The sequence below is a fragment of the Carassius gibelio genome, chromosome B4, assembly GCF_023724105.1.
Source record: "Carassius gibelio isolate Cgi1373 ecotype wild population from Czech Republic chromosome B4, carGib1.2-hapl.c, whole genome shotgun sequence".
Lineage (NCBI taxonomy): Eukaryota > Metazoa > Chordata > Actinopteri > Cypriniformes > Cyprinidae > Carassius > Carassius gibelio.
Window position 1 is genome coordinate 4,861,704 of NC_068399.1, and position 13,014 is coordinate 4,874,717.

Here is a 13,014-nt window from a genome sequence, read left to right on the forward strand (position 1 = left end):
AATCTGACGGTTGGCCATGGTTTGTTTTGGATGATGTTTTTTTCCTCACGGTAATGTCACAGCTTCCACATGCTCTCAACGCAAAAGCCTACTGGCGCTCGTGATTCTTTAGCTCCGCCCACACGTCACGCCTCCAGTCGGTCATGTTTTTCCGGGAAAAATCGGTACAGACTATCTTTCTCTTATGAATACAATAAAACTAAAGACTTTTTGGAGTTATGAAGGATGCAGTACTACTCTATAGGTACTCAAGATTAACAGGATATTGAGTGAAAACGAGCATTTCACCCCCCCCCCCCCCCCCTTTAAGTTCAGTAAATGTTCCTTTTTTAATTTGAGACTTGTAACATTTGGTTTCATTGTGTCATTTTTATTATGTAAATTGAGTGAGAAAAAGCAGTATCGGCTCCAAATATCAGCTCAAGAAAATCAGCAGCCCGTATCGGTCATCGGCTAAGGCTATCGGTCCATATCGGTCGATCCCTACAGATCGTGCTCTAGCCTCACGCACAGGCACAACATTTTTGGTACCTTGACCTCACAGCCTGTTCATTATCAAAATAAAATATGTATAAAGAAAATAGAAATAGTCTGTTGTTACATTCAGTGTAAACAGTGCCTCACTATGCTGGTATAGCCTTTGTGAAGGATGATGATTTACTTCAATAATGCAAGTTAAGTGTAAAACCTATATGCAATAAATATTTTAGATCCAAATGTTTCTATATTCGCAAATATTTGGATGCTGTGCCAAACGAGAGAGGTAGGCTTCAGATTCCCTTTAAATGAACTAGTTGACTTTCATATAGCCTAAGTACTGTGAATTTTAGAGGTTTGTGGAGGAAAGGAAATAGTACAAAATATAACAAGTAGAGTTAGAATCAGTTCACTTGACAATTCAGTTAGGTACCAATTTCAATGTTTCAAGATCAGTTTCAGCTTTACGGAAGATGGTATGTATCAATCTAGTTTGTTTAACTCAAGATTTGCTTTGTTTCTGGAAGTCTTTCCACAGTCGTTCCACTTCTCTAGTGTGAATTTTCATATGGAATTCAAGGTATTATTTTTTATGGAAACTCTTCCACATCTCAGGCTTCTCTCCAATCTGAGTTCTCAAGTTCTTGTTAAAACTTCCTTTCTGTGTGAGTTTCCACTCTGTTTGCAGGTAAAACAACAACAAAAATAACTCTTCGTAATGTGAATTCGCCTGTGGGTGTAAAGGTTTCATTTCTTTCTAGTAGGTTTCTTTTCAGTGTGAACTTTCATGTGGTAATTAAGGTTTCCATGTTGACTGAAACTCTTTCCACACTGTTTGCAGGTGAAAGGCTTCTCTCCAGTGTGAACTCTCATGTGGTAATTAAGGCCTCCTGGTTGACTAAAAGTCTTTCCACACTGCTTACAGGTGAAAGGTTTCTCTCCAGTGTGAGTTCTCATGTGGTAATTAAGGTTTCCATTTTGACTGAAAGTCTTTCCACAATGTTTGCAGGTGAAAGGCTTCTCCCCTGTGTGAACTCTCATGTGGTAATTAAGGTTTCCTGGTTGACTAAAAGTCTTTCCACACTGTTTGCAGGTGAAAGGTTTCTCTCCAGTGTGAGTTCTCATGTGGTAATTAAGGTTTCCTGGTTGACTGAAAGTCTTTCCACACTGTTTGCAGGTGAAAGGCTTCTCCCCTGTGTGGATTCTCATGTGAGCTTCAATATGTGCATGTTGACTGAAACTCTTTCCACACTGAAAGCACATGAAATAACTCATAGTTCCTGTCTTTTGAGCTCTTTTTCTTGTGGAAGTCTTTTCAGACTGCAAGGAACAAAACTTATTTTCTCCAGTTACGAAATCATGAGGATTCTCATCCTGATCATTCTCTTGAGTTTCATTCAGTACTTCCATCTCCTCTTTCAGTGAATTTAGGTCTAGGGTGGAAAACAAACAAAAAAAGTTAACCCCAGTTATATGGCACAAAGCAATCTAAATCAAAATGTAATGCATGTATACTAGATCCTATACCAGGGTGTCCAAACTTGCTCCTGGTGGGCCGGTGTCCTACAGAGTTTAGCTCCAACTTAAATCTGCTAGAAGTTTCTGAGATGTTAAAAAGTCATTAATGAGCTTTAATTGGGATTAGTGTTTAACTCTGTAGGCCAATCAGGGCTCCAGGCTCATTCTTCCCACTGGTCTTTATGTTGATCGCATGAGTACATGATTTGGTGGGAATTTATTTTGTGTGACAACATGGGATTAATCAATGCATGATGGTGAACTTTTATCATAGTTTATTGTTAATTGGAAACAAAGGTTGATATTGAACCTGTTTGTTTTAATCAGTAGAAGTATTAATGATTAGAATTTTGTAAATGGGAGTTCCTCTTTTGCAACAATAAGATGAATTATATACCAACTAATAAATGACAGAACGTTTGGCAAACACTGAGGAATTAAAAATTAAAGACTTTCAAAAGCTTCCATAGCATAATGTGAGGTAAACAGCAAAGATAAAAAGCTTCTCTACCATAAAATTATATAAGACCACACACACCCTTTCTATTATTATTTTAAATGGTTGCTCATTGGGAGACGTATAAAGTCAATTACAAATTTACTTTTGTGCCTGAAGCAATGTGTGTAAGTAATAATTATATAATATAATTAAGGGTGTGGCCACTTGAGTGACAGGTGGATTGGCGCTGCTGACACTGCCGTCGAGCTAGGTGGGCGTGGCTTCAGCAACCAGCTCCCACCTTTTTGCCCATTTTCGATTGTCCGGGAGAGTCACATGGCGCCGGCCTGCTTTGCACACTTTGAGCTTTAAAAATGCTCTTCAGGAGTCTATGGGTCCATGTTTTTGTACAATCTATGGTTGTAGTCCAAACAAGTCATTCATTGTGGTTTTTGAAAAGTGATTTCTGTCAAATTAATAAGCCTAAAGTTATCAGAGGTGCTACATCAATGGAAGAAAAAAAATCATTACTATTGATAACTATTTATCTTAAGTGCTTATGGACCATTATGTAGTGCATGCAAAGTTTGATTCCAACATATAATCATTTATTTTAATCAACTCTCTATGGACATCATGGCAGTTGAATCGCCATTGGCTAGTACAATTGTTTGTTAACTTGCCAAACTGATATAGATACTGTATAGGTTTGTAAAATGGCACAGCTTTCAAGCATTATAATATGACATTTTGATCAAGTATTTTTTATGACATCATTTTAGTAATTAGAATTACAATTTGGTAACCATGTATGAATGCACAGGCACTTTAACTGAATTTAGGACTGGTGGTGGTGGTTTTTGGTCATTCAGTGTTTCTGAAAAAAAAAGAGGAAAATCTAATAATAATACTGATAAGAGGATGAGGATAATAATAATAATAATAATAATCTGAAATTCTACTAATAAGAACAGTATAAAACACACTAAGGATTAACAAGCTGCTGAATTCATGAAAATTAATTAGGTTGTGTGTGTTTGCTCAAACTGGTTCCCTAAAATCAAAACAGGGATGATAACAGGTGAGCACCAGCCAATTTAATTGCCATTTGCGCATTAATTCTGCCCACTACTAGAAAACCTGGCAGTTCTTAAAAGCTGATAAAATCCGTAGGAACTCTGTTTATTTTGACAGGAAAATATAACAAAGAATATTATTTACATCTAACGCAATAAACCTTTCCCCGAAGTGACGGTGAGTCATGCGCCGTTACACTAGATTTCACGGTACTTCAAATACAGGTTTGTTGTACATCCATTGAGTTGAACTGAAAAATATTAATTAATTTTAACTACAAATGTAGAGAATAAATATTAATACAGAGGGATTCTTTTTGAAAGATTATTATTTGGTGTATCTGGTGTAACAGAATGTGTTTTTTGAACATTAAAGCATGTCTACATAATCTTTTTCAAATACTGTACATTATTGTAGATCCTCCATGCCCCGCCTCTCATAAACGCGTCATTTTCAACAAAGTCCAACTTGTCCAAATTGTCCAACTGACCAAGTGCATTGTAATTAACCACACACCGCAAGCACTTGTCGAAAATGTAACGCCCCTTTCCACAACACTTCTATTACATTCTTCATAAACATCATTCATTTCTGTAGAACTGGACATTTGAATAAGGATCAAATGAGTTCAGAATTGAGAATGAAAACCAACCTGTTTGTTCTTCAATCTTAATGTCTTCACTCTCCTCTTTAATAAACTCCATCTTTGTTTGTTCCTCAGTTTCTTCATGTTTGACTCTGAATGTTTCTTCAATCTTCATGTCTTCACTATCTTCTTTAATAAATGCCATCTTTATTATCGTGTGTCACGTGGATCTCAGCTGCTTCAGGAGTTTTTCTATGCATTTGGACACTTTGCCCTGTTTAAGATGACAATAATTAACAGTAAATTATTTTCAAAAATAAATGCAAACTTAATATCTGAGCGTGTCTCAATCACCTCCATAGTTCAGTAGTAATTGGGAGTAAGGGAGTAAGGGAGTAAGTCGAGTTAGAGTTTTAAATGACCTGAATAAAGTCAAATTAAATACAATTATACAGTCATTTACTGTCATGTGTTTATGGTATATTTGGTATTCAACTATTTAAACATAATATGAAATAGATTACGGTTTTAAGAACACATTTGTAAAAGTCATTCGCAGGGGCGGATCTACCGGGGTGGCAAATGCCACCCTTAAAGAAAGCCTTGCCACCCCAGTTAGCAGCAACAAATTAAAAGTTATGGCTTTTAAGAAAATGTACAAGCGCGAATCTCCAATGTCTGACTAAAGTGAATGCAGCCAGCACGAGAATACGACAGAGTAGCAATAGACTATATTTTACATTTTTTTGGAAAACTTTATGAGTGCACGCGAAGCGGAGTAGCGAGGGAACCCGGAGTCGTGAGGAGACACAGGAGGAAAAAGGTAAAAAAAAATTGATTATCTGTATATCAAGAAATGAAGCTATAATGATAGCACAGTGCTAGCATAGTTGAAATGTTGACTTTGAGATGATAAATATCGGGTTGAAGAATGTTATTTCACTAACTAATGTTACAGTGGTGTAGTCTACTTCGTGATACTTTACCCATTTCGAAACTTTCACACTTTCATTCATAAATTCACCCCGTCTGTATTTGCAAAGCGACAGGGATTGAGTCGCGGAATTCAGTCACAAATGGAACTTGCTGTATGAAGCAGAACGTCGCGGAATTCGGTCATTTTTGAATGAATAAATAAAAAGTAGGGCTCTACATTTCATCAAATCTCGATATGGACTAGTGTCTGTGAATATTAAAGGTCAAAGAGACTGCAATTGTTGTTCTACACGTCTCTGGGATCTATGTGTGCTCTACTACACACACAGAAGCACGTGTGGTGTTTTTTAGCTCTTCGCTATATTGACACATGATGTAGGCTACAACATGTGCACGCAAGCGCACTATGAGAGGATTTCACCATTTCATTTGATAAAACTATCGTCATTCATTCGTATCGTACACAGACATAAACTTTACGACGACCTGTCAAAATGAAATTTCAGTATAACTTCAAGGGCCTAATAGCTAATAATAATAAAAGTATATTAAAAAACACAGAAACTGTCTACAACCCACAAAAATAAAAGATTGGTCTAAGTCAACGAAATTATGTAAGAAATTGCACAGTAAAATATACTTAAAGAGCCAGTAAGATGAAAATTCTAAGCTTCCTATCACTGTTTATAAGTCATGTACGATAGGTTTAAATCATCCAAGGTTAAAAAACATTGTCATTTTGACAAAATATCATTTTAAAATTACCTCAGTTCTCAGAGATCCCCAAACGGTTCGCGCGAAGCTGTTCAAAAGATTCAGTTTCCTTAAACCCCACCTTTCGGTAGCATACTGTGTTCTGATTGGTCAACTGACATAGTCAGTTTTGATTGGTTGTTCCACACACACCTCCACGGTAAATAATGCGTTAGCATCTTTTTGGGGTGAATTATGTCTTATTCCTCTCATCGCGAAGCAAACAGTAAAATAAAAAACTTGAACAGTCTCGCTGCTTTTTCTTCTGTGTGCGTATTCAAGCCGCGCGCTTCAGTTTGAATCTGAATAGCGCGTTCAGCGCGGGGGCGTGGTCACATTGGATATAATGAAGGGAGACGTGAAAAACGGACATCGCGTTGTTTTCATATGGATTACTTTATAACAGAATATCTGTTAGCAGCACTTATTTAGTTTTAAAGTGGACATGTCAAGCTTTTTATAGATATCTCTCTCATGTCTCTTCGTTGAGCATTCACGGAGTTACACTTCATTTTAATGACGTGTTTGTAAATGAAGATCAGCGCAGACAGGCTGCAGACAGCACACATACTGATAAGATGCTCGGGAGAAAACAAACACATAACTTCATAATCATACTTCGCGTTGTGATTCGGAGATGCTTTTTGGTCCAAATAAAGTTGCTAATGAACCCTCTTTTATGGCCAAACGCTTTGAAAATCCCGCTGTACTCACCGAGATTAGAAAAGCAGTCATCAGTGACATGTTGTGAACACAACAAAAGGGATTTGTTTTACTGCTCTGGTACTGTGGTAAAAATGAATTTTAGCCATTGGTTCTTCTGATCTTCATTCTTTGGGAGTGAAAATAAAACAAACTTGCCTTTACAATTAAAAACACTGTCTACTAGACATGATGCTCTCACACCAACCAGAGCGTCTGTGTGTGTGTGTGTGGGGGGAGGGGGGGGGGGGGGGGGGGCAGGTCAGAGTTCCGTTTCTCCCAAGACGGTAGGCGGAGATTATTATGCAAAGTGTTCCTAGTGACGTACATAGAGATGGGCAAAAGATTTGAAATCTATAGCGACTCGTTTCAGCGATTCAGAGTCCTTACTTTAGAAGCCAATAACTTTATAAATCGTGTACTTTTTGGTTTAATTACTTTGCACATTGTTTACACTGATGGACAGCTACATCATACACTGTAATACAGGTAATTTTTGATTTCCCATCTGTGTGGCTCTTTAAAAAAAGATCTACTAAAACGTGCTTTTAAAGGAATATCACAAGTTTTCATAGATGTTTTAATATAAACTTCCCAAAACAATAACACCATATTTTTCAAAAACAATTTCTAAAAGTACATTTGTATTTGTGCCTATAATGTTTATTAATTTATTATGATTGTCAGCTAATAAAACCTATGTGTCAGGGACTATATTCATATAACATCTAAGGCTAAATTTAGCTTTTGACAGGTTGAGTTAGATGGTGATTAACACTAAACAGTAGAAAATCAGTTCAGTCTCCCCAGCTGTAAATGTCATTGGCTATTAAAGTCTTGTGTTTCTTATAATAAATTGACATGTTGATAACACTAATGCTCTCAATTACATGTCGATACCTACTGTATGCATTAGTGAGAAACAAAGTTTAAAATGTGACACGGGTGTAAATCCTGCTGAATATGAAGCAGTGTTTTTTTTATGTTTCTTATTTTGTATATACAGTCACAGTAATAAAAAAAAAGTTTGCTTCCTGTCTCACACATCTGCCACTCATCATCTGTGTCTTAGCATTAATGCCTTTCCTGTGATAATGCCCCTAACTTCTATCACACTTCTATCTCCTACGTGAGATCACATTGTATGGTCACTTATTCCTTATATAAGCGGTTTCAAATGCAAGACATTGATTGCATGAGATTAAGTTTGTAAATGGCAGCCTGTGCCCTTTTGTAGTGTGTACATATACTATTTATCATCAAACTGTGATAACTGTGACTAAATATCAGTAGGCTATACATATGTCTGCCTTATGTTGCCACCCCTCAAAAATTTCTGCCCGCTTCTCGCCACCCATCGATATTTTTCTAGATCCGCCCCTGATTGAACGTGTCTATGTTTTGCTCTCTCGTTTGTCTTGAGCGCGCGCTGATTCAAGCGATCCGAATCATTTTACTAATGACTCGGTTCAGATGATTCGGATTCTCAGTTTCTCTCACTTCTTTTACATATGGAGCGAAATGAGAAGCACCTTTTCTGTTATTGATATGGGGATGCGCTTTTCTCACAAAAAAAAAAACGCAAAATAAAGTATTACAACATAAGATTTAATAGTTTACTTTTCATAGCTTGTAAAAACGTGTAAATACATTTGAAAAATCGCTGATTTAAAAGCGTAAAAACACGTACCTTTCTTCAGCCAAATCACAACAAACACAGGGAGCAAGGGGCGCGGCTTTATGACGTCACATCACCACAGCAAAATAAAAGTCCGGTTTACACGCTGATGTATATTATGTGCATATGATTATGCATTTCCACAATTATTAATAGGTTAATGCAGGGCCGCGGGAAGTAATTTTGAACAGGGGGTGCTGTGAATTTTTTTTTTTTTTTTTTTTGACAAAAAACCTATGAGCCTATAGGCCTATTTAAAATACATTTAAAAAATAAATACATTGAGATTTACTACTTTATTGTCATATACACTTCAGTGCACAGCCAGCCAGGGTCTGAAACACACAGACATCAGTTCTCAGATATGTGCAATGCGCTATTAATCTGAAGCAGAAGCAGAAATAATAGTTTAATAATCGAAAGAAAACGAAATAATTACTTTCATTACAATTTCAGATAGCCTATACATACATGTAACTTATTTAGATACAAGAAATAATATTACAACAAAATATAAGATTAATCAAACTTCACAATAACGCTAAAACAATGCAATCGATTTGGTCAGCTGGCTTGAATCACTGCACGTTTATGTCACACGCAACTCTATTAAATCCAAAATCTTTTTACGCACACCACAAGGAAATAATCTCTGACTATTTAAGCAATTTGTTTATTGAACAGTTCTCCACATCCATTACGCAAAAACACACGCACAGTATAAAGCTTTCTGTCTCCATCTCCAACCTTTTTACACAAACCACAAGGAAATAATCTCCGACTATTTAAACGTTATTTAACAGTTCTCCTCAACCATTACGCAAAGAACACACAAAGAAATAATACTCTCCATCTCTATCCCCACCACCTTACAAAAATACTATAGTGTACTACTTACAATTGCTTCGCTAGTCAAAGCTGATCCCACACTTGTTGCCAAAAAAATAAATGTTACAAGCGCGGCAGCACAATGCTCTTACCTGAGCTACATGCAGGCGGGGTTACAGGTGTCCAAATGTCGAGGTGCGCTGTATTAAACTTTACTGTCTATGGTATTAAATAAAGATGAATGTATTCCGCATGGAACGAGCGGGAAACCTCGTTACTCGGCGACCAAACCTGCCTGCCTGACGTCGACAACGTAACTTCCGAACCTGTGTTGATTAGGCCTCAAAATATGAAATTAAAATCCAAAATATACGTAATAGACTGCGTGTGTCAAAATCATTTTCTAAAATATTCATAAGGAATTTATAAATTGTGCAAAATATTTTAATAGGCCTACATTTTGTTTTATCTCCCTCTCGTCACTAGGGGGTGCTGCAGCACCCCCAGCACCCCCACTTCCCGCGGCCATGGGTTAATGATAATCTAGAAACTTTATTAAGAGTAGTGGTTGGGCTGAGTGAGCACGTACATGTTCTTGGGGTTATGAAGTGGGCATCCTTTTTCAAAGACGACGGTGTGTTTGTAGGTCATATTTAAAAAAAAATTGGAAACACCATTATGAAAATCACTAAGAACAAGTTTCACACATGTCCTAGATGTAATTAAGAGCCAGTGTACTTTCTGAAAGATGAATATATATATATCACTAGGGATGTCAGATGGTAATCAGCAAGAAATTGTCTTCCCTCCATTTTCCCAAAAATATTAATATGACTAGCTGTGACTGAGTTGAAGACTTTTAACACATTCGAAGCAATAGATCACTATATCTAGATCACTACATTTTTTTTTTTACATTTGTACGTTTATATGTAAAAAAACATAAAAAACAAACATTACTTTTGTAAACTAGCTTCTTCCTTACTGCCTGTGTGAATATCCCCTTACACACATCTAATTTGTTAGTGATTGAATCTGTTTTTAACGCTTCTAGGGACGAAAGAGCAGACAGAGGTGTTTATAAAGCGATACAGAGAATTGTGGGATGGAGGTACAGGAATAAATCTATTTAGAAATCTCATTGTAATATGAAGACAGTTTTGTTTCTTTTTTGTTTTGTGCAGTACAGATAACATTTCCTGCAGTCATTAAACAGCTGAAACATTTTCTTCCTTCTCGTTTTGTCCTTTTGTAGTATAATTCTGTACGGTATTGTTCCACGATTGTCGTTTTGATATCTGTGATTAACACACTTTCCTATATTTTCTCTTTATCTCCTACATTAGGGTAATTTTGGAGAAGATGGGCCTGTCTGGCAAAGTGCCACCAGCCAAAGCAAAGAAAAAGTGGGACAATTTAAAAAAGAAATATAAAGTATGTCCATATATAGAAAATAATATTTTTGTTAGTAACAGCTAAAACAAATCCTAGGTTTAAGCTTACATGTTTTGTGAACAGTTTAGATTTTCACTTGTCTTTAGGAATGCAAGTATCCAGCGTCAGGAGAGGGAGTGAGTGGGAAGCCCACTGCTGCTACTTGGCCCTGGTTTGTCCAAATGGATGAGGTTTTAGGACAAAGGCCTTCAATTTGCCCCCCTATCCTTATTGCCTCCATCCCTATGGACACTCCAGCGCCAAGTGCAGCAGTGAGTGACCAAGAGGAGAGAGAGGAAGAAGAGAGGGAAGGAGATAGGCAGCCAGCAGCGAAGAAGAGGAGAAGAGACAGTGACCAGGAGCTGTTAGACCTCATCAGGGAGGACATGAGGCTTCAGAGAGAGGCTGAAGAGAGGAGAGCACAGCAGAGCCATATAGAGTGAGAGTTGCGACAACTCCATTGACTCCAATGGAACGCTTTTTTTACAGCAATGGCGGCTCGTGGAGCCTCTCAATAGTTCCCGGAAGTAGCAGCAAACCGATGCCGCGCCGTAGAGATGCAGCAGAACAAACCGTTCGCGACGCACTTTTAAAAGGTAAGACGTTTAAATAATAAGATTGAATATTATCAGTACATCTTAATAACAATACATTGCAAATTAAAACCTTCTAGTAGATTATCACTCATTAAATGAGTAGATTTAAGGTTTGTTATCAGATAACTAACAGATTAGGCTAGGATTGGAGCTGAATAAAGTTAGTAACGAACACCCTAATAATTGTAAAATCTGTTCTCATAATTCAGTTTCATCCATCGTGTTTGCAATAAGAAAAAAAGGAGTATTTTTTTGCAGGGTGGGGAAGGTTAGCTAACGTTACATAGCCTATTACGTTAGTTCAATATAACGTGTGACAGCGGTGAGTGGAAGTGGTAAAAATTAGGTTATAAAGTTTGTTCCTTATTACACGTATTAAATTCCTTAATAATAAAATGCACCCTATTGATATACATTTAGAGTGAATTGAGTTTGCAAAAACATGGGTGGAGTGTTTTTGTGATTAATTTACTATTACCTGTCTATATTATATAATAATACTGTATTATATACTTAAACGTGTTAGTGTTTAAATGTAACATACTGTAACATTCTGTGGGTGCTGGTGGGTGGAGGATTAGTGGTGCCACTGAACTGTTCTGGGATGGACAGTGAGGATGCAGGTCAGGAGAGCTGAGGGGACCTTTTTTTTGATAGCTGAATTTTCATTATTTTTCTTAGTGCTGCCTTTGCATTGTTTGATTTTTTTTTTTTTCTTGTCTCTTAATTTTTTTTAATAGACCCAGGTAACTGGCTGATGGTTCACTGGAATGCTGACTGCTGCTGGTTGACTGGGCTGTGTCACCTGTCCCTGTCTCTCCTCTCTAGCCATGTCCTTTTTCTTCACTCTCACTTTCCCTTCTCTGAGTATCCTTGTTCTTTTTTCCTCAACCTTTGAAACTGATAGAGGTAGAATACATGGTTTTGCTAATTTTAAATATTGAAAAAATCACATCACTTTACTTCAACTAGTACGAGTTTGTACTTATTATATATGAATCACCTGAAATAACATAGCTGTAATCAGCAGCCATTTCTTGTTCACAGATCTAGGGGTGCATCGTGGAGCAGGGCCCTCCTCTTTTTGACCACAGGATGATGTACAAAGATTGTGGGAATAGCATCTGACCTCAGCCTACTCTTGAATTTTTTGGTCATTACAAATTGCTTTGCCGCAATTTGTCTGCATACTGACTTCAGTTTAGTTTACACACACACCTTTTTTTTGTCTACCCACATACAGTACATATCACATGGTGGTTAAATGCACAGTTATAGGTAACACTGATGACTCCCTGCAATGTCTCACCATGAGTCTCCCCTCCCTGGGTTTTGCAAGGCTTTGCTTATTCCTTATTTCTAGTAAAACATTGTCAATGTAAAAAAGTGCAAATAAATTTAAGTATAATTACCTAACAATTTTTTGTTGTTGTAATTTTTATTAGTTTTTAGATTGCTGACTTGAGCCAACCATTATTTTCTCCTCTCCATGTCAGCGGGGAAGCCATACATTCGCACACCTTTCTCTGACTGAGTGGAGCATCCCCATGCAGCACAGTAAACCACGGTGGAGACTATGCAAGGACAACATTAAAGAAAGGACACATACAAAATGCTTGTCATGCTATTAAATTTATTAGAAATGTATTCATGAATTGCTGTAAATAGTTTATTGTATAATTACAATTTAAAATAACGGTTTTCTATTTTAAAATGGAATATACTCCTGTGATGCCAACCTGAATTTTCAGCATCATTACTTTTGAATGGCAGTCTACATGTTTATATTCGAGTATGCTTAAGTTGTTTTAAACCTGAATATATTGTGTACCTGAATAAGTATTGTAAGAATTATAAACAGTAAGCTTCATTTTACATTTATATAACATGCTAATTACTGCTGCTAACAGTTAATTGACCCATAGTGCGGTGCGAGCTGAAAATCACCTGTCACCAGCCTGTCTCTGTACTACCTGAAAGTCATCAATAT

At 37.0% G+C, this 13,014-nt stretch overlaps 1 protein-coding gene and 1 long non-coding RNA gene across 2 annotated transcripts; one reads left to right on the forward strand and one right to left on the reverse strand.

Moving 5' to 3' along the window:
- Window positions 1-304: 304 nt before the first annotated feature.
- On the reverse strand, window positions 305-8,233 carry LOC127956050 (gastrula zinc finger protein XlCGF49.1). Its single transcript, XM_052553808.1, has 3 exons — window positions 8,179-8,233; window positions 4,164-4,371; window positions 305-1,910 (listed from the first exon to the last, which is right to left on the reverse strand). The coding sequence occupies exons 2-3, from the start codon at window positions 4,300-4,302 to the stop codon at window positions 1,225-1,227; spliced, it is 825 nt and encodes a 274-aa protein (XP_052409768.1). The 5' UTR covers window positions 4,303-4,371; window positions 8,179-8,233; the 3' UTR covers window positions 305-1,224.
- Window positions 8,234-10,850: 2,617 nt separating this feature from the next.
- LOC127956100 (uncharacterized) lies at window positions 10,851-12,749 on the forward strand. The gene is made up of 3 exons (XR_008153461.1): window positions 10,851-11,024; window positions 11,765-11,933; window positions 12,072-12,749. It is a non-coding gene; the product is annotated as an uncharacterized LOC127956100 (long non-coding RNA).
- Window positions 12,750-13,014: the final 265 nt, after the last annotated feature.